The sequence below is a fragment of the Schistocerca gregaria genome, chromosome 8 (assembly GCF_023897955.1).
Source record: "Schistocerca gregaria isolate iqSchGreg1 chromosome 8, iqSchGreg1.2, whole genome shotgun sequence".
In the NCBI taxonomy this organism is placed as follows: Eukaryota; Metazoa; Arthropoda; class Insecta; order Orthoptera; family Acrididae; genus Schistocerca; species Schistocerca gregaria.
This window is the reverse complement of record NC_064927.1, coordinates 124,055,469-124,078,640: the sequence shown is the minus strand read 5'-3', so window position 1 is coordinate 124,078,640 and position 23,172 is coordinate 124,055,469. Positions and strand designations below refer to the sequence as shown.

The 23,172-nt window shown below is 40.6% G+C and overlaps 1 protein-coding gene across 1 annotated transcript; it reads left to right on the top strand.

Moving 5' to 3' along the window:
- The first annotated feature begins 12,320 nt into the window (after positions 1–12,320).
- On the top strand, positions 12,321–15,536 carry LOC126284847 (fatty acid-binding protein, muscle-like). The gene is made up of 3 exons (XM_049984074.1): positions 12,321–12,428; positions 14,986–15,266; positions 15,462–15,536. The coding sequence occupies exons 1-3, from the start codon at positions 12,347–12,349 to the stop codon at positions 15,510–15,512; spliced, it is 414 nt and encodes a 137-aa protein (XP_049840031.1). The 5' UTR covers positions 12,321–12,346; the 3' UTR covers positions 15,513–15,536.
- Positions 15,537–23,172: the final 7,636 nt, after the last annotated feature.

The window sequence follows — 23,172 nt, the reverse complement described above, 5'->3', positions numbered from 1 at the left end:
ACTTTACGCGATTGAGAAAGAGGAGAATGCATATCGTTAAGAATCCTCACAAGCGACTGACAATTTCTGACCATTAGAGTAAATGAAATTGTTTGAATTGAACTGAATAGAATTAAGATTGCTTGGAAAAGTGTTGATAAATATCACGCCATGCGAGAATCAGTAGAAACTAGAAATATACGTAATTTCAAATGCTTTGACTTACTTTATACAGAGGTAGTGACGCGATAATCCGACACAGTATTTTTACGACCGTGAAGTTTTTTCTGAGGCACATTGGATGCTTTTCGAGATTATTTGATTATTTAGTTTATATATATATATATATATATATATATATATATATATATATATATATATGTGTGTGTGTGTGTGTGTGTGTGTACCACACGAAGCCGTAGTTTAATGAAAAAAGAATGGCTCTGAGCACTATGGGATTTAACATCTGAGGTCATCAGTCCCCTAGAACTTAGAACTATTTAAACCTAACTAACCTACGGACTTCACACACATCCATGCCCGGGGCAGGATACGAACCTGCGACCGTAGCGGTCGTGCGGTTCCAGACTGAAGCTCCTAGAACCGCTCGGCCACGGCGGCCGTCCTTTAATGTACAGGTAATGAATCATTTCCACCTGTTCGTAATACGAAGATACCGACATTCCCGTGGGACACACAGAGGTAATTGAAGGAGACAGATAATTTTAACGCGTATTCAACAGAAACGAAACAGCAGTCTTTTTATCTGTTTGCGCAGGATGAGTTAATCTGTACTGAATCGAGTGTATCTCATCCTGTTGCTGATAGTAATGATCTCTGGTAACGTAGTAACACTTTGAAAGGAACTGCCCATTGTGTTGCGGAGACACCGCAAATACAATAGTATCCGAGAAGTATCCGTAACAAAAGCACTCAGTAACGTGCGGAACGGAAATCACAAGCAACGATGCTGTACTTGTACTCCTCTTAAGCTATCATCCATATGGAAAGATAAAACAACTGACAATTCTGTAATACATCAGTGGAGAAATGCTAATCATTGATGACTGCGAGAACAATGTCCCCACGACCATAAAATTATTACTCTCATCTGTTATTGTAGAGGGCTAAATGAAGATTATTTTAATATTCCGTAAATGTATTGATATATCTATATTTAGTACACTAGTATATTACAGCGTGTGGTTAACACTAGAAAGTTACATGCCTACAGCGGTAGTTCATCACCTTTCGATATTTAAACATGACAATTAGGGTAGTAAAGTAGCCCTTACTAGCTGCCAAAGCGTTCACAACTACATTTCTGGACCCGTCTGTGTTACCGAACGGCGGAAAACAGCCAGTCCTAGTTGCAGGTGCCTGTCTAACACTTGCCAGGGGCAACAGAAATTAGTCTTTCTGTATTTCATACTATAATTAACCCGTCGCTCCCATAGCTGAGTGGTCAGAGCGTATGACTGCTATACAGCGGGCCCGGGTTCGATTCCCGGACGAGCTTGTGTGTTGTGTTGCCGTCCTCATCATTTTATCATCATTGACACACAAGCCATCGAATGTGGCGTCAACTGAAAAGACTTTCATTTCTCCAGCCGAATTTCTCCAGGTGGGGACTCCCGTCCATCATTGTCAAACGATCATCTTCATTGACGAATCTATAATTTTATATTATATCATTAGCTACTCTTTAAGCGGTATAACTTAACGTCGATTTTCGTACGCTAGAATCTGTTTATAAGTGTTGAGGCATCGTAACCACGGCGGGCAAATTACACAGACTATACTCATGCAGTCTTTGAGAAAGAGAGAAATTAGCGATTTCCAACAAACTTTAAACTTTTTCGAAACTTTTTCTCACAGCTAGCCCCCCAAAATACAGAGAGGGAAAAATACACCATGACATTGTATCTTATTACTTCCTACTACTAACTCTGTCGCAACACATTTCACAGATAGTATCCACATATACCACTGAATGTAGCCTCAAAATTAAATCATTCTACAGCACATAGTAGCAGAGATATGAGATCATAAATATCCAGATGCGTGAGGAACTAGGTTTTCTTAAAATAGAGCTCTTTGATCCATGGAAGCTCAATTATTTAAAGAATCGGGGTAATGTTGTTGGTGATGGTGGTTGGGGACGGGGGATTGCCGCTTTCTCTTAAAGATAGCAGTTTAAGTTGGTTGGTATCCTAGGCAAAGCTGGAGAAGTTATCAATAACAGACGAAGATATTTCGTAATGACTGCGTAACCCCTTGATGAGGAGTTTTTAACGCAACAAATGCAAAAATCCGATCTAGTGAGGTTCAATATTAAGCTGACAGAGAAATCATTTTGACAATTTTTTTTAGCTGGGTGGAAAAAATCATTCCAGGGAACTAACATTTAAGCGTTAGATACACAGTACTCGGTTAACAACGAAAAATCCCATGCAAGAAATCATGGAACACGTACGAACGTAAAAATCAAAACTAAAAATTAAAGAACAACGAGGAGATGCTGTGTGAAGATGGTACACGGTAGTAGAGTGCAGTAGATTTTCTTAAAGTCAGCACAGAGGTGTTTGTAGGTGAGATATAGTCGTAAGTGTGTGTTCCTATCGTAATTCCGATGTGTTGTTGTTGTGGTCTTCAGTCCAGAGACTGGTTTGATGCAGCTCTCCATGCTACTCTATCCTGTGCAAGCCTCTTGATCTCAGAATAACTACTGCAGCCTACATCCTTCTGAATCTGCTTAGTGTATTCATCTCTTGGTCTCTCCCCACGATTTTTACCCTCCACGATACCCTCCATCACTAAATTGGTGATCCCTTGATGCTTCAGAACGTGTCCCACCAACCGATCCCTTCTTCTAGTCAAATTGTGCCACAAATTCCTCTTCTCCCCAGTTCAGTTCAGTACCTCCTCGTTAGTTACGTGGCCTGCCCATTTAATCTTAGTAGCTTATCCGCATTCCTGTTTATTTATTCATTGTTAAAACTACTCCTGCATTACCCCTATTTGAGTTTTTATTTATCACCCTGTATTCCACTGACCAGAAGTCTTGTTCCTCCTGCCTCCGACCTTCACTAATTCCCACTATATCTAACCTTACTATTTCCCTTTTTAAATTCTCTAACCTACCTGCCATATTAAGGGATCTGACAGTTTACGCTCCGACCCGTAGAACGCCAGTTTTGATTCTCCTGATAACCACGTTTTCCTGAGTAGTTCCCACCCGGACATCCTAGTGGTGGCCTATTTTACATACGGAATGGTTTACCCAAGAGGACGCCATCATAATTTAACTATACAGTAAAGCTGCATGCCCTCGGGAAAAATTACTAATGTAGTTTCCCTTTGCTTTCAGCCGTTCGCAGTACCAGCACAGTAGTGCTATATTGGTTCATGTTAGAAGGTCAGATCAGTCAATCACCCAGACTGTTGCCCCTGCAACTACTGAAAAGGCTGCTGCCCCTCTTCAGGAAACACACGTATGTCTGGCCTATCAACAGATACCCCTCAGTTATGGTTGCACCTACGGTACGGCTATCTGCATCGGCGAGTAATGCAAGTTTTCCCACCAACGGTAAGGTCCATGGTTCATGGGGGGAGCCAGCAAATATATCGTAAGCTGTTACGCTCGACTAAACTGTCAGCTTTTACAGAACGTCTAAGACCTTAGACACTCAGGTAAGCTCCTGCAACATGGTACTTAAGCTGTGGCGTGCTACCTGACTAAGGTCACTGTGGAAGTCGTTTATTGCTTGTAGAAGATCAAACCAGCAAATGAGAACGACGGATAGCTTTGGGCGCTGTTTAAAATCATGCCATTCAGAGTAATTTGTCGGCTGTCAAGATGTGGTTCATTTTCCCAGCTTCCGGAAAGCTGCTGGGATTTGTTATGTTGCCAGGTATCAGTATCTCCCAACGCTATAAACTGTCTAACTGGTGTACTGTAACACCCACGAGATAAATTTTAGCTACAGTGCGACGACAGGAAATTATGCCTCTAACAACTATAAACATTATCTATTCAACATAAGAAAAAAACAGTGAAAACGATGATAAATATTAATTATTTGTGTAATATTTTATGATGTAATTGGACATATCGATGTGTATCATACAAAGACAATGATAATTGTAAATTACTTTTATGATCTGCGTTTGTCTTCCTTTGCTTTTACCTTTTGTTGGTTGGTTTTTGAAAGTTGCGGACTGAGGTCTGTTAAGAAATTGTAATAATTTGTTAATTATTACTTGAGAATAGTGTTCATTATTATTATAAATATGAGTGAATAATAATTTGTAACTTTAATTCCTCTCTCAGTAAGCATTATCTGTGTTAATTATTTCTTTCCGCTGCAAGGAGCGCAGCGATGTGTATAGCGCTTATGTCTCTGTTTTCCTTAGGGAAAAATCAAATGTTTGCTTGATGAAGTCTAAATAGTACACAATACGAAAATAAAGTTTAATAAGCATTTCAAATACTTATCTTATTTGCTCTAACAATAGAAAGTCTCTATCGATTATCTGACGTCATCTTATCAATTATCTCAGCAGCAAATTCAAATTACCAACTCTGCAGACATAAATGTCGAACGTAATACAAATGTGTAAAAATAAATGTGCACGGGTGGTCCCGAACTCATTTTCATGAAAATAATTCGAATCAGATTGGTTCTTTAAAAACAGTTCTCATAGCACGATCCTTATAACAAACTTTTATAGCTGATATATGGAGTCTAAATGAATTACGCACGAGTTGCGAAGAATATCGTTTCAGGTACCATACGTCAGTGCTGTGCGCGGTTCATATTTGGTGGTTTTAATGATCATTTTGCTGAAGATAACTGTTTCCATCATAATCAATAGTTGTATAGAATCTGTTGTATGAACTGTGATTTAGTGACACTTACACAACTTACAAACAACACTTTAACACAACGTTAACTTGGAGTTCTTCAGCAACTTGACCAAATCTTTAGCCGACTGAAAAACTATTTAGTAGTTACTCAATGTAATAAGACTATCATTTTCATTTACAAATTACTTAAATACCAAACCATTGAATAACACAGAAGGCGCCACAGTACATATGTGCGATGCAGTTTCAACGTTTCCTCAAAGATTTTGATGTAGAACGTCACTTGACAAAAATTACTAAATTCTTGATGAGAAAGTGGCGCAAAAGATTATGGGTAAATTTCTCTACAGCTACATACACTAGCTATTTAGTATCTCTCGTCTCGATTCACATCACACATATTCAGTATCCATTTATAAATTCCATTTCAGTTATCTCTGGATTTAAAGGATTTTTATGCTTTAATTACCGTAATTACCCTAAACTCATTAAAGTTTCCCACTTGTAGGGAGTCTGGTAACACAACTGTAGCTTTCTTACTAACTTCTGAGAAAATCAGACGTGCCTCACCGGCGTTCAATGAGAATAGACTTATGAAGTAAAACAGATATCATTAGCAGACAACTAGTTCTGCGTAAGCAACGAAGCTTCTAACAATCACGATCTCTGTTGAAAATGTCGCCAAAGAGAGACATATTAAAGATCATGGTGCTATTACCCAGTTGGACTGCTAGGTGAAACGGTCCATGAAAGAAGCTAACATAATATTTGAATTTGGTATAATTCATAGTCACTTGCATAAAAACCTCTTGAAATGCATAAGGAGAACATTTAACTTAACTGAAAAGCGATGTTAAACAGGCCGAACGTGTGAAATATTGTTCTAGAAAGCAAATGGTTTAATAGTTAGAGAGAAAATTCTGGGAAAATACTAATCAAGACGAGAAACGTAATGAGAAACGCTACGGTGATAAATTATGAAATCTTGTTCCCAGATTTTAAGTCCTTAGGCATGACGGTAGACATAAAATGCATTGTCAGGGTCACAGCAGGACAGTAAATGCCGCACAAAGCTATAACGCATGATGTAGGTCCTGGCGTCAACAACGCAGCTGCTTGCACAAAAACTATTTGGATCTAGAGACGTTTTATTTTCCATCCAATATTTCTAAATCTCCTTAAAATATTGATATACAATTGGAATCAGATCATTGATGAACATTTGCGGTGTTTTAAGCAGAATTTCGGCAAGGAAATTCTCGTCATCTGGAAAACGGTGTAAGAGTTCGACGTTCATAAATGATTCTAAGCACTATAGGACTTAACATCTGAGGTCATCAGTCCCCTAGACTTAGAACTACTTAAACCTAACCAACCTAAGGACATCACACACATGCATGCCCGAGGTGGGATTCGAACCTGCCACCGTAGCTGTCACGCGGTTCCAGATTGAAGCGCCTAGAACCGCTCGGCCACAGCGGCCGGCTCAACGGTCTTATTCCCAGAATTACGGAGCTAGACAGTACAGTTTCACTAGTGATTTGTACGACACTACTATTATTTGTATACACAAATTCGCTGATGTCACATCATATGTAAATATTTCACACTAAAGTGTATATTCTCAGCGAAACTGTTAATAATTCTGAGTACATAGTATTGTACCTGGAAAATGATGGACCAAGACGTGTATGCAGTACGCAGATATATCGGCTTGCCATTTTGGTGTGGACGAGGCTCTGTGGCACTTTGTGGAGTTCAAGCTCATTCCGTGTGCATGCACTGCTTTACGTGTTGGGGACTCAACTTATGGCTGATCGCTACACTAACTGCTCAAGAGTATCCAAACACTTCTACGTAATGCAGAATTCACATCAGATGCCAAGAGAGGCCGATGTTCCAGCATAACAGCGAGGCGGGGAGTCTTGTCAGTAAAGAAGCAGTTACAGTGGAGTGGATCGGTCAGGTGAGCTCTGTGACTTGCATTACTCACTGAATAAGTTCAGTTTCCAAAAAAGGGTGGAACCCCTCCACGCCCACACCGACATGGTAACCATCTCAAAAGACCTACTGTCACCTTCACATATATTAAATCCTTTCCCAGTCCTTAGGGTCCTTCCCCACCCCGTCCCCCTTGGTGTGTTGCAGACTGCACCCCTTCGCTTCTCCTCTCCTCCTCCTCCATCAACCCCCATCTCTCTTTTCTCATTCCCTCCTCTCTCACCTCCCCTCTGTTGGCAGGCCCTTCAAATCTTAATGCAGTTACTTCGTCGCGTTTTGATGCTCGTCCTGTATGTAACGTAAGTTCCGTGTGTGTCCAGTATCGTCGTTCCATACTGTGAATATCGCTTTTAATTGTGCTATTCGTCCCGCCATTTTTTACGTGTTACGTCTTTATCTAGTGCCATTTTAACTGTATGAAGATTTTATATAAAGGCGCCTCGCCACTTTTTTGTATATTTTACCACTTGGTTCCCCTTCTCACGTGGAAATTACATCTTTCATGCCCCTATTTTATACATTTACTGATTTCCTGAGATATTTTATGTAATCCCTTGGCTGAAGAGCGGCAGATTGTGCAGCTGAAGCCCACACCCGATCCCATGGGGCAGGGGAATAAAATGGCAATAAAGAAAAAAAAAATTTTTGTTAGTTACTAATCGAGGATTTCACGGGACATAGGGTCGTGATGTTATCTGTGCGTCTGTGTAGGATTACCCAGTAAAACGGAGGAGATAGAGACACAGGGCAGGGGGTTTCAAGCGGGGAGGAAAAGAAAAAGTACCAAACCGAGCGCCAACTAAAAAAAAAAAAAAAAAAAAACAGAAAAATCTCTGCGATAGTCTGTTCAGGTGGTAAGAGCAGTAAGGTTTCTTGCTATCTGCTACAGATCATGCAAGGGTAGGGTGGTTGTTAGTTTTGGGTATCGTGCAATGTTTGGTATCTCTGTCGTAGCCTCGGTTGTCGTAGTGTCAGTCCTTTCGAGGAGGAGTACTGCTGTGCTGGACACCTGCAAAGTTTAATGGGCCAGCGTCTGTACCTGTAACATGCCAAGACCATTATATAAGGTGTCGATTGGTCATAAATGGATCACTGTGTAAGGGTTTTGTTTGGGTTTGTTTGCGTTTGGTGTGCCATACGGATTCCCTGCGATGCCGGTTTGTCGGCTAGTTTACACAGTGCCAGCTAACTTTGCTGTGCTACAGGGGGTCACCAGTATTTGTCATGTTTGTGTGTTGGCGTTTTCCATAGGTGATTAATTCCCCCTTAGTGTGCATCAAATCAGCGTACGACATTTAAACCCTTCTAAGGCTGCCTAAGTCACCAGTTGCTTATACGATTGTAAAGTAGAAAATGAAAGCAATAACCATATTTAAATGTAGACCAGATATATTGGTGGACTGGGACCATCGAGCAATGCAGAGGGTGGCTGTAAACAATCGCATGAAGTCAGCGGGAGGGTTCACTTGTGAGTCCCAAAGTACTAACAGCAGTACAGGTAACACAGTGACCGAGCGTACGAAGTTGAAATGAATGGGGTACAATGGCCCAGCATCTGATCATAAGCATATATTAATGTAGTCAAAGCTAAGCGACGTTTCAGGTGGTGTAAAGGACGACGTCACTGGGCAGTCGATGACTGGAAAAGAGTGATTCGGAATGGTGAATCACTCTAAACCTTGTGGAAATCCGTTGGAAGGATTTGAGTTTCACGAATGCCTGGGGAACGTTAGTTGCCACGATATATAGTGCCAAGAATGGTGTTATGGTGTGGGCTTGGTTTCGTGCGATCTCCTTGTGGGGCTCAGAAAACGTTGTTACGGTTATCTGCATCACAGATGTGTGGTTTTGAAATTCCAGCTCACCCTGTAACTCCGCGTTTCTGGAGTTATTCCTGTGCTGACATGGGTCACGTGTGGGACATTCATATCTGCAATGGCTCTTTTAGCTGTCAACCTCCTGTTTTTCACCACAATCGTCTTGAATGGCTGCCGTCACGTTCAAGCAGCACACGCTTCCGACCGCGTTGTGACTTAACGTATGATGTTTATCCCATTTCCCTGTATTAGGTATAAATGGTTCAAATGGCTCTGAGCACTATGGGACTCAACTGCTGTGGTTATTAGTCCCCTAGAACTTAGAACTACTTAAACCTAACTAACCTAAGGACATCACACACATCCATGCCCGAGGCAGGATTCGAACCTGCGACCGTAGCAGTCGCACGGTTCCGGACTGCGCGCCTAGAACCGCGAGACCACCGCGGCCGGCTGTATTAGGTATAAATCTTCGATGTGATACCTCTTGAAACACCAAACACTTCGGCTACGTTGGTTACCACAAAAGCCACCGTACGAGCACCAACAATGTGCCAACCTTCGAATTCACTTATGCCCTACACAATGCTCTCCACCGAGCTACGTGGCGCAGTGGTTAGCACACTGGACTCGCATTTGGGAGGACGACGGATCAATCCCGCGTCTGGCCATCCTCATTCAGGTTTTCCGTGATTTCCCTAATGGCTTCAAGCAAATGCCGGGATGGTTCCTTTGAAAGGGTACCGTCGACTTCTTCCCCATCCTTCCTTAATCGGATGAGACCGATGACCTCGCAGTTTGGTCTCTTCCCCCAAATCAACCAACCAACAACGCCTCATAACTACACAGGATATTTATGACAATAAACTGACACTGTCAATAAAATTCTTCTGAGTTTTGGACCTCACTGGCAACTATAAAATTCCGACGTTTCGGCAACTATTGCAAGACGCCTTCCTCAATGCGCATTGCAGATAGCGATACCCCCTGGGGAAGGTGTCTTGCAATTTTATACTTGACAAAACGGTCTTACACTCAGATGAATTTTATTGACAGTGGCGAAGCCCGCGCAAGCCTACTTTTACATTAGTAAACTGACAGTTGCAACGTATCGAGGACATTGCGCAGGCGCCGCCTGTGGTTAAATAAAACGGCATTTTTTCGCGTTGATTCCATATTTTCGTCCAACCGCTGTACATTTTATGTGACTGTGGATAATTGGGTTAAACTGATAGTAACATTTAGTAACAATATTCCAGCACATGCCATTCGCTGGACCTGCCATCTTTGTTCGCCATTCTACGGGACCTGCCTTGAGGACTCAGACTCCACACCGATATACGGAGGGCCGAACTGTGACATTCTCAGCCGCCGGTTCGCTGGACATCTTCCAGGGTTTTCTTATCAGACGTTTGCACCGCTGGCAGCCACTGCTGGGGCAGGCCGCCACACCAGTTTGACTTTATACTTGCCGCAGTGACCTGCTATAGCCACTAAGAAACGAAACTTACGGATAATTTAAATGTCTAAACGATGTTCCGTTAGAGAAACCGTAGTGAAATTTTCTTGTAACTATGCTGCAATCCTCGATAAAGTCGAGCTGAGATAGAAGTGCAAAATAATTTTTGATCCTGATCAAATTACAGAAGTGTGACATATTGTGGGCTTTGCAGGAGGTGGTTGATACGAGGGCTGTCCAGAAAGTCAGTTACAATCGGTCGCGAAATGGAAACGACTATGAAAATCAGAAAAAGCTTTGCAAAGATGTGTTGGGCAGTGTCTCTAGTATGACTCTAGGTAGAATTATGTCGCTCTTTTCATTCCTGAGCTCTCAGTGAGCGCGTGAAGATGTTATAGAAAATAGTGTATTCCGCCAAGCATGTTGGCCTGGTGGGAATGTTCCCATGAAGTTATGTAACCAACATTACATAACTGTCATTTGGTTTCTTCTTCAAGACAATTCTCAACCTCATTCTGCAGGGGCAATGAAGATGTTCCTGCATCGTTTCAATTGGAAATGTTTGGTTACCCACAATACAGCCCCTAATTGTCTCCCCCTAAATTTCATCTCTGCTCAAACGAACCGCTGGCTGTGAAGACAACATTTTGGCACAGACGACGAGCTTTAGGCCAGCGTAGAGAATTGGTGGAAAGCACTTGCGGCTGCCTTCTATGATGAGGGTATTGGAAAGTTGGTACAACGCTACGACGAATATCTGAGTCAGAACGGCTACTACGTAGAGAAGTAGCTGAAAGGTGTAGCTAACTGTTACAAATAAAACATTTCTGATTTTCACTGTGATTTTCATTTCGCGATCAATCGTAACTTACTTTCTGGACAGCCTCGTATTTGGCACTGGGAGAACAATGGAAGATGATATCCTGTCTCATTCCACCGTATAAAGAAATGCTTCCATGCCATGTAGGAGTAGCGCTGAAACTGCTGACCACATTCAATGAAAACTATGGACACTAATTTATACATACAATCATATTACATAATTGAGGAGTCAAGAATGACGACCAGTGCGACTACGGTACATTGGAACAAACACTAGGCCACATTTTGCACGATTGTCAATAAATATAATTCATAGTTACGTAGAATTTGGAGACACAACACCAGGTGGATGGAGTCTTTACATGTTCAACTATGATGAGAAATGCCTATCTCAACATCTTTCTTTCTATTGTCAGTTTTGCAGCTTTCATTATATATGTTGTTGTTGTTATGGTCTTCAGTTCTAAGACTGGTTTGATGCAGCTCTCCATGCTACTCTATCCTGTGCAAGCTTCATCATCTTCATCATCTTCCAGTATCTCATTATGAAAGCTAGAGAACTGGCAATAGAAAAAAAGACGTATATAAAACTGGCAATAGGAAACAAAGAGTGTAAGATCATACTTTTAGTGTTTCGTATCGTCTTATGCTATCCACAATCAATTTAATGTACGTACTTGTAAACTATAATTATGTAACCCACATGGTAATTAATAAAATACTAAATTTATCACATATTGTATCGGATTACGTGCATCGTAAATACAGCGTAAAAAGGCAGTGATTATTTTAAATTCACTAACGATTCCGCTTTCTACAAAGCAACATTCGACTGTGGTTTCTAATTCCATGCACAAGTAGCACCGACATTTCCAGGTATAATTCTTGGATATGTACAGATGTCAAGTCATGTATGCGCAAGATATTAGTTACTGACCTCTCCCATAAGTGGGCATCTGCCTTTACAAAAAGTATCAATGAAGAATGGGAACACATAATTGCTTACATATGGTAATTTAAAGATTCGCTATTGCAGTACATGTTATGGGACATTTAAACTCGATATTCGAATGCAATGATTTTACATGCATAGTCAATCCTCTGTTACAGAAAGAAGAAAAAAATCTATCTTAAGGAAGTAAGTACCTAAGATACCGTATATTACAGAGGATTAACGCTGTTCAAAGAATTATCTCTGCAAGCATCAAGCGGAATGAACATAGCCTAGACGACGGGATGTTGTCACTTGAGGTCAGGAAGTGATCTTATCTGTGTGACGCGCAGCGACGCTAGTCATGGCGCTGTACATCGGTATAAGAGAGCTCCCGCTGCACCAGAAGACATTCAGACTTCTGAAGACGTACAGCACCAGTTGATTTCAGTGGGACCGCCTGCAAGATGGTGAAGCAATTCTCTGGAAAGACCTACGAGCTGGACTTGGACAGCCAGGAGAATGTGGAAGCCATGTTTGAAGTCTACGGTGAGTACAAGACAGAAGGGTTTCATCTTGCCTTACTACGTACTCCTGCTATAGTTACATCCTAATGCCAAACGATAAGAATGTGCGGTTTAGAATATAGATTATGTATTTTGTGTAAGTAGTTTGGGCTTACTGATTGTGAGAGGACATTCTGGCACTATACGCTGATGCAATACTCATTTTAAGTGTTCTTACAATGAACACATTTATTGCCCACTCTTGGGTTCAATGAGTGAGCTCATGTAGCTGTTGCGACGGTACAATCCACTCTTGCGGATTGGTGTTTATACAATCCAGCCCCACAGTTTTGGTTTCTGTGAAGTTACAAAATCAGTCATTCTGGATCGGTGGTATACTACTTGTTCACTCCTACTGAGTTGACACATTTTATTATAATTTTCCAAAGCATGAGAGTACAGTTCAGGGAGGAAGTAGGCTGGTAACCTGGAATGGTAAGATGTCAGACCATGAAAAAGGACAATCCTTACCCACGCTGCTTGCGAAAATAATTTTACTAACCGAAATTATGTTGGCCTGCTCCGAAGCAACAAAATTTCTCAAAACAATCTTTTCCTTGAAAACAGATCTCAACATTTGTTAAGTGAATAGAACAACATTTACTTGTTCATTTGGTAAGCATGAGTAGTTGAATTAATTAAATAACTCTTACTTCGGAATAATTAAAGAAATATACTTCTGTTACAACCTGTATAAGACACAAGTATCTCTGAAATAATCAGATTCACAGTCGATGACATAAGCACCAAACCATACAACTTGGTAGTACATTTCCTCTTAACAAACCAGCTGGAGCCTTGAAACAGTAATAACAATCTTAACATTATTCAGAGTAAAACATGATACAGGGATACAGGGTGGTCAGTCGTTATTGCAACCACTTTCGTGGCGGTTCCCCGGAGCGGATAGTGTAGGAGTTCCGCTGTAAATATAGTAAGGTTTGCCGTGTCAGTTATTTCTAACATAAATAAACACTTAAAAGTAAGCTAGCAACTTATATTAAGCAAGGGGATGTTGGAACTGCCTCTCTTTCTTGCTCAAGCATTTTTGACACCTGCTTAGGAAATTGCTCATTACATTCTACAGTTCCCTCTAATAAATGCTTGACGAATGTTAGATTTGAATGTATCTAAAGTGTGCGTGTTTGATTTGTACACTCTCTCCTTGAATTCCTCCCCCCTCCTACCCAGATATAAAACCCGTTTGGGGTTAAATAGAGCATCGATGACGCCATATATTGTCAGTGACAACTCTTTCTTGAAAGAGGCCATGAATTTCTCCTGTATGTGTCGTCGCAGAGTCCTGCTGAAATGTTGCGGAAGCACAGTCCTTTTCAATAAACTGGTCAAAAAGAAGCAATAATGTGTATAATTCTTTTGTGTCTTAAAAGGCCACCAAATATTTTCCACAATCTCCGTTGTTATTGTTTCCTTAAAAAAGGGTCCATTTTTCCCACCCATAGTTGCACAGAACACTTCTATTTTTTGATGATACAGCGATGCCTCGTATACTACGCTAGTCGAACCCAATAATGGTTACTTTACGAATTAACATATCCACTTCGATAGAACCATGATTTGTCCAAGAAGAAGGTTAGGTGAGTGAGTGTTAATGTCTTTGCATGCACCATATTCAGAATCTATTCTCTAAACCACGACCCTTTTTAGGTGGCCGTGGTGGCCGAGCGGTTGTAGGCGGTTCAGTCTGGAACCGCGCGACCGCTACGGTCGCAGGTTCGAATCCTGTCTCGTGCATGGATGTGTGTGTTGTCCTTATGTTTATGTAGTTCTAGCTTCTAGGGGACTGATGACCTCAGATGTTAAGTCCCATAGTGCTCAGAGCCATTTGAACAACTTTTGAACAACCCTTTTTACTGGGCAATCCTGTTTATGTTCTTACACTGCACTTATTTTACGGGCCTGTAACTTGAGTAACTTTGGAGCCGTTTGAGCAGAGTCATAAGAAATTCCCATTTGCTAGTAAAGACAACGAACTGAATTTCCAGGAAACCATTCCAGAGCATGCTCAGTGCTGTCTAGAGCTTCTTGTGTTAGTACTGTACGTGGTTGTCTATGTTTCCTCTAAACACCATTTCCCATTTACGAAATTTATTTATCAACCGTTGAATTGTACTCCTATTAGGAAAGTGAAGATAAGCAAATTAATCTTCAAATAGTCTTATTACCTCAACACTAATTCTCTGCGCAGATATGAACGTGAATACTCTATGTCGAACTGAATACATCTTTCAGTGAGGCACTGAATGTGTTTTGAGTATTTAGTCAGTTATAAGTCATGTTTGGGTAGCACAACTGATAACAAACGCGAAGAAAAAACCCGATATCTAGTTTTTGGTTCTGGAGTGACACAGTGTCATAGTGCTAAAGCGTAAATAGAATAATTCTTAGCAGTTGCTTATAATTTCAGTCTGCTATCAAGAAATGCAGTCTCTGATTGTAATGTTTCGATTGTAGAATATTTTGTCCTAATTCTAACCCTAACTTTATATGCTCATAGATGGTGTGTACCTATTTTGCAGGGGTGACGGAGCCAGCCCACAGGCAGGCAGCCCTGAAGATGAAGGCTCGAGTGACATTGACTGTGGATGGTGACAAGTACACAGAGACCACCCAAACAGGCGACCACAAGAACAGCGTCACTTTCCGCCTGGGAGAGGAGTTTACGGAGGAGACCCTGGGCCGCAAGTGGAAGGGCTCCGTCTCCCTCAAGGACGACCACACACTGCTCAAGGTCGAGAAAGGCGAGGATGGCAAGACCGTGACGGTCGAGAAAAGCTTCAGCCCTCAGCAGCTGGTCATGGTATGTCACTTCTGTGGCTCTCCTCACTACCCTATCAAGCCTTCTGCCCTGATTTTGTCAACTCTCTTCATTCTACTATGAAACTTCTGATTACTTGATGACGTAATATTTAATTCACGTTTCATATTTACCTACAACATTATTTTGCATTTGTACATATGGTAAATATTAATGTCTCATTTTGTTTTATTTCAGACTTACGCTTTTGGCAACATTACTGCGAAGAGGATCTACAAGGCTGTTTGATGTCATTTGCCTTCAGCATTATCATATTTAAGTTGTTGTATTATCACAACATAACAAATAAATATTTTTATATGTACATGTGCGAATCTTTTAAGATATGCGGTTCACTTCCGCTTCTCGACCTTCATAGTTTCCTGTCTATCCAATCTGCTTCTTGAATGCCTCTGGAAATCTTCAAATCATTAACATCTTGCATCCATCTTCCAGGTGGTCTTCCGTGTTTCCCTGTGTATATGAAATATTACTGAAAGGTGTTACATCTGTGAAATCTTGTGTCTCTTTATCTTGAAAATAGCATCAATGGATGTTTAGTAAATTATTGCACATGCATCAACACTGGTGATAGAATGTTGTAACAAAATTAGAAATTATGTAAATTCGAGATGAAGGGTTGAACAAGTTGAGACTGTTTTGTTAACAAACCACAGTGTCTGTTACTTTTAAATGACTAAAGCCTGCACTTTAAATGGAGCTGCATGGTTCTGTAACGTCAAAGCTGTACAGCAAATGTGTTGCATCAACATCCAGATTTTGCATCGAAAACAATCTAAAAAGAAATGCACGTGGCTTAAACGAAGATTGTTGCTAGTTAATAATGGGCCATTCTTGCTGTTCTAGTCGTTTTCGCGGTGGTTCTTTGACCACAGATGATCATCCAAGACAAGCAAGATACAAACGTCGTGTGATGGAGAAAGCGACAAAGTTTCAGGAAGATGATAAAATATGTTCATTGTGCTATATACAAAGAACTTTCTAAAACTACAGTGATTTCACTGTAATGTCTCTTTCTATTCTACTAATTATCCCTGCACAATTCTAAGAGTGAATTACGTTTCCTACTTGACCATATATATACTTGCAGAATCGATGCGGAAAGTAGTACAGATCTATTACTATTCCATGAGCGCATAATTACTCTTTGTAATATTCTCTCTGGTGTGTTGAGAGGACTTCTAGGATCTTCTCCGTGCCGAAAAGCCGCATTGAAGAATTGTAATTTTGCTATCGAGATTACTGGAAGAAAGAGATTGAAAATATATTGTATGCTACTCAAGAAAATATATACTGAGCATTTACATCAAAGGTGTGTAAGGAATTTCATTATATATGTATTCTCTAATTGGAAATTTGCACAGAGGTGTCGTTTTGTTGGTAATCAGAAGGGAATTTCCGATGAATTGGAAACGAACCTGCAGTTATTAGATCCAAGAGCTACATTATTTCATCGGATAATTAAACTCTATCAGAGCAAACTTTCCTCTTGACCTGAGGTTTCCGGACTGACTACGCAATGCAAGGAAACCAAGACATTTTATTTCCACAGGGTTGCAGATCACTTCAAATCATCGAGACTGCGGACAAGGAGAGTCGTCGTCCGATTCTGATTAAACACGTAAAGCTTACTTATAACTTTCTTGAGCGACTGTGATGGCTGTGATATGGCTCCTTATGAATGAGATCATTAATAAAATACTAATAACTAAATTTCCTCCTCATCAGCAACCAGTATAAACACAATATTAATTAAAATTGTACCACCACGGTCAACATTCTGAAATCTGACAAATTATTTAAATAAGAACCATTCTGACTATTAGTCTACTACTACTTGACTGCAGAACAAAAAAATATCTGCTTGTATACAGGAGGCTTGCTGATACATTAAAATGAAGCATACCAGCCTCGATCTGTCGATACTGATGTAACTTGAGTTAGAGACTCTGAGCTAGAGTTGAAATTACTGCCCGACGAGTATAGAGAGCAGGCTGCCATTTACCACGTGATTAAATAAATTGCTCGAGCTTAGACGAGGGTCAAACAAGTGATGATATTCCTTTCTTCGCAGAATGGGTACTAACATTGTTTGCTATCATTCCAAAAAAGTGAGACATGGCTGCTTTTTCGCATCGTTTCATTAATTAGCGTAAGATTCTATACACAACAAAATTTTACAAAGAACGTGCATTAGTCGATCAGTCGTATGTCTCGCCTGACAATCTCTGTGATGGTATGTATGACTAATGTCCTGCAGAGTTGTTTGGAATTGCGGCCAATAGCATGTTGGCTGAGGAAAGTTTGAAAGAGCTAGTCTGTGGTTGAACACGTGCCGTGATTCATCAAAGCTGAGCGACCGCAGCTCCTGCATGCTGGTAATTCGTGAGAATGAACAATGTTCTTGCTCATCAGTATTTAAATTTTAGGGAAGGTGGGACAAAACTCAATAACTTGACTTTGAGTGGATAAAAATTATTTTGAATAATCAACATATTTGCAAATTAAGGTTACTGAAATCTCTTATATACTCAACATGACCTCCTCTGGTTACTGCTTAAAATAAACCATCTCATCATAAAAAATAATAACCTCGATAGACATAAAATACCCGGTTTTGACCTACCTATGGTGTAAAATCGCTACCCATTTAAATGAATGCGGAAATCTGAAAACAAGAAAAATATTCTCTACATCTGCGGGATAAAAAATCTATTTCAAATACCGAAGCTGTTTTTTAAAAGAGAACTGTAAATTTTCAAAATATTACTTTGATATAGGAAAAGTATTCAATACCTGGTCGTAAGAGAAGAATATAAGTAAATAAAAAAATAAAATGCATAAACATTACTAAAAACGGAAACAGCAGACGAAGTAGGTGTCTTTCTGTTCAGCATTGGAATATTGCTCAGGGGCCCAGCAGTGACGATCTGCAACCATCGCTGCTTCGGTAATGAGTCTGAGTAGTATAGCATATTACAAAATACTCATCTTTCACATAGGTCTTTATCGCACGTGAAATCTAATGACTTCTTTCAAAATTTGTTTGAGCAGGTATAGTCTTTTGAACTATGACTTTTTGCTTCTCACTTTTTTGACGAATAAAGCATGAAACTTCATCACAGAACTATTTCCTGCCTTATCTTCTTCTCCTAGAGTAATTTAACTAATCGTTCTCACTTTCCTGCAAGTGATGGAACTCTGTTAATGGTCACAATTGATAGGTTTGTATGCTTTAAACCAAGCCTGTTTAAAGATCCTGTAACACCATATATTAGATTACTGACTTTTGTGTTGCCTTTAAGAAGAGCGAGAGAACCCAGTTGTTCCATTATATGAAAAACTTCCTTGATTCTCATCACCATCAAACAAATATATGAAAGCCTAGTGTATGTGAAGTTGTATTTGCATAGTGGCAGTTGGTGTAACTTGGAGATAAAGTAACAGCACCTTTAAGTTTAATGGCTTGTATCTTATTGTATTACCATGACACAATTTTCCTTCCAGTTCTCCATATGTTACAAAGGGGGCCTTCTATAATAATTCTATTGCATTTTCAAGTATTCTATCTATTTTATCACAGTAATAAACCTGAGTTGAGCTATATCCAATTTTTCCTATGGATTTGAAAATATGGGTATAAAGTGTACTATTCAAGCAAAAAATATTTTAATATCTTATTATGCTACAAATTCCCCGACAATAGGTAAGAGTAGGGCCATGAGAGCCACGACAAAGTACAGATAAGTTTTCAAAAAGTTTAATGAGAGATCATGTTGCTACGAGATAAACAGATAATTCTACTTGGTGCCATTCAAGTAAGATACCTAACATCCTGTGGAATACTACAGGATTAATGGGCACGAGAAAACAATTTAATTCTACGTTTGGGAAATATAAAACACCTGCCTTCTTATCTATATCTGGTTGATGTGCCAATGTTCACTCAATCAAATTCATATCTTCCACTACTTAGAGTAGTTTTCACTTTTACTGTAATGACTCTTTGACAAGAACTGCCATCTCAGTCCTATAGACACTGTCACTAATGTCTGTGGTATTCATTCGCGTTCCCAACTTTGGTGTGGCAGCCCGATCCCTAGATGATGCCACAGAATTCAACACCATTTGCTTACACGGTGCTATCACAAAAACAGCAAAAATTGGTACTCCATCTGATATCGTCATGGATTAAATGAGGATTCCTTTGAACACTTACTTAATAAGCGATCAGGGCCCTGTAGATCATGCGCCGTCCTTAGATACTGCCTCCAACGGAGAGTGTTGTCTGCAGCTACCATCCAGTTTCCTCTGAGCCCAGGTTGTTGCACATCTTCCCATAGTCAATCCTCCCACATTGGTTCTGGTCTTCTCCAAGGGCGCCATCCCCTCTGATCCTCCTACCACCACTATTTTTAACATCAACTGTCGCCATCGCAACATGTTTAGCCAATTTTAATAGCTTAACTTTTACTTTTTGGACATGATTAGGGTACGCTCATTGTCTAGAGATGGCGTCTATGTCTATTAATCAAAACATATTCGCCACTGCTTAAATTCTGAATAAAAATCACCAGCAATCGAGGCCGAAACTATCGCAAACGGCCTTGTCAAAGAAGACAGAAGAGCGGACAAATTCAGAATACTCCCATGCCGCTTGGGTGGGAAATTGCCCATAAAAAGGGGAAGAATCAGTAATGACCAACGGCATGAGGATGCAGAAGACCATAGGAACTGCCGGCCGGGGTGGCCGAGCGGTTCTAGGCGCTACAGTCTGTCACCGCGCGACCGCTACTGTCGCAGCTTCGAATCCTGCCTCGTGCACGGATTTGTGTGATGTCCTTAGATTAGTTAGGTTCCAGTAGTTCCAAGTTGTAAGGGACTGATGACCTTAGAAGATATGTCCCATAGTGCTCAAAGTCATTTGAGCCAATAGGATCTACCGCATGAAAGACACAGGAGGGTATCCACATGACATGCGACCTGTAGCTGTAAAAGTGTCTTGATGATCTCTTGATTGGCGAACGACTCCGGACTAGTCCCCCATTCGGATCTCCGGGAGAGGGCTGCAAAGGAGGAAGAGACCATGAGGATAAGACTGAATAACCAACGAATGGATAACGTTCTACGAGTCTGCGCTTGGAATGTCACAAATTTGAACGTCATAGAGAAGGTATAATTTCTGAAATGGATATGCTAAGACTGAAACTAGATAAACTGGGGTTAGTGAAGTGAAATGGGTAGAAGACTAGGATTTCCGATCAGGCGAGTATAGGCTAATATCAATAGCAGCACAAAATATTATAACAGGAGTAGGATTTGTTATGAACAGAAAGATAAGGCAGATACTGCGTTGATCTCATCAGAATCGACAGCAGGACAACACCGACAACAATGTTGTGTCACATAGTTTTCGAATTCCGAATTGGCAGAGCTAGAGGACCAAGGCATCTGTATTAAATGTTGAGTGAAACTAAAGAATACCTTTACAAAGTCACAACAAATAATGCAGGAAGCATGTGAGACTGGGCAGGTTGCAACCGGAAGTCAGTAGTGAGAATGAAAGTCGGACTTCTGTGATTCTGCTGTGCGCAGTCTGAGTATTATTGCGAGTAGGGGCGAGTGAGCAGCTGTTGTCGACGGGAGTCGGAAGTGGTCTGACGCAGGGTGCGGTGGAGAGAAGCCGGGTGACATGAGAGGACGCACCCTGCTGTGATCGTGGTAGGAGCGCCGGTGGAGACATCGGTATTAATTGAGGATTTCTGCTAATTTGCCTTTTCGCTCGACCTAGTTGTTAGTTGCTTGCACACTGGAGGGATTTTGCCAGATTTGTCTATGCATACATTGAGAGCAATATTTGTATTTTTGTTGTAGCAAGAAAAACGATTTTTACCCTCCATGCTGCCATCCATTCTAAATTTGTGATCCCTTGATGCCTCAGAACATGTCCTACCAACCGATCTCTTCTTCTAGTCAAGTTGTGCCACAAGCTCCTCTTCTCCCCAATCCTATTCAACACCTCCTCATTAGTTATGTGATCTACCCATCTAATCTTCAGCATTCTTCTGTAGCACCACATTTCGAAAGCGTCTATTCTCTTCTTGTCTAAACTATTTATCGTCCATGTTTCACTTCCATACATGGCTACACTCCATACAAATACTTTCAGAAATGACTTCCTGACACTTAAATCTATACTCGATGTCAGCAAATTTCTCTTTTTCAGAAACGCTTTCCTTCATTGCCAGTCTACATTTTATATCCTCTCTACTTCGACCATCATCAGTTATTTTGCTCCGCAAATCTAATTTCCTCGGCATCACCCGACTAAATTCGCCCACATTCCATTATCCTCGTTATTCTTTTGTTAGTGTTCATGTTATACCCTCCTTTGAAGACACTATCCATTCAGTTCAACTGCTCTTCCAAGTCCTTTGCTGTCTCTGACAGAATTACAATGTCATCGGCGAACCTCAAAGTTTTTATTACGTCTCCATGGATTTTAATACCTACTCCGAATTTCTCTTTTGTTTCCTTTACTGCTTGCTCAATATACAAGTTGAATAACATTGGGGAGAGGCCACAACCCTGTCTCTCCCTTCCCAACCACTGCCTCCCATTGATGCCCCTCAACTCTTATAACTGTACAAATTGTAAGTAGCCTTTCGCTCCCTGTATTTTACCAGTGCCACCTTCAGTATTTGAAAGAGAGTATCCCAGTAAACATTGTCAAAAGCTTTCTCTAAGTCTACAAATGCTAGAAACGTAGGTTTGCCCTTTCTTAACCTTTCTTCTAAGATAAGTCCTAAGGTCATTATTGCCTCACGTGTTCCAACATTTCTACGGAATCCAAACTGATCCTCCCTGAGGTCAGCATCTACCAGTTTTTCCATTCGTCTGTAAAGAATTCGCGTTAGTATTTTGCAGCCGCGACTTATTAAGCTGGTAATTCGGTAATTTTCACATCTGCCAACACCTGCTTTCTTTGGGATTGGAATTATTATATTCTTCTTGAAGTCTGAGGGTATTTCGCCTGTTTCATACATCTTGCTTACCATATGGTAGAGTTTTGTAAAGACTGGCTCTCCCAAGGCCGTCAGTAGTTCTAACGGAATGTTGTCTACTCCCGGGGCCTTCTTTCGACTCAGGTATTTCAGTGCTCTGTCAAACTCTTCCCGCAGTATCACACCTCTCATTTCATCTTCATCTACATCCTCTTCCATTTCCATAATATTGTCTTCAAGTACATCACCCTTGTATAGACCCTCTAGATACTCCTTCTACCTTTCTGCTTCCCCTTCTTTGCTTATAACTGGGTTTCCATCTGAGCTCTTAATATTCATACAAGTGGTTCTCTTTTCTCCAAACGTCTCTTTAATTTTCCTGTAGGCTGTATCTACCTTACCCCTAGTGAGACAAGCCTCTACATCTTTACATTTATGCTCTAGCCATCCCTGCTTAGGCATTTTGCACTTCCTGACGATCTCATTTTTGAGACGTTTGTATTCATTTTGCCTGTTTCATTTACGGCGTTTTTATATTTTCTCCTTTCATCAATTAAATTCAATATTTCTTCTGTTACCCAAGGAGTTCTACTAGCCCTCGTCTTTTTACCTACTTGATCCTCTGCTGCCCTCACTACTTCATCCATCAAAGCTACCCATTCTTCTTCTACTGTATTTCATTCCCCAATTTCTGCCATTTGTTCCCTTATGCTCTCCCTGAAACTCTTCACAACCTCTGGTTTAGTCAGTTTATTCAGGTCCCATCTCCTTAAATTCCCACCTTTTTGCAGTTTCTTCAGTTTTAATCTACTTAAATGATATATTGAAGATATAATAGCCCATAGACTTTATTGATTTCTTTCATTTTTACACTGTTTTGGGCT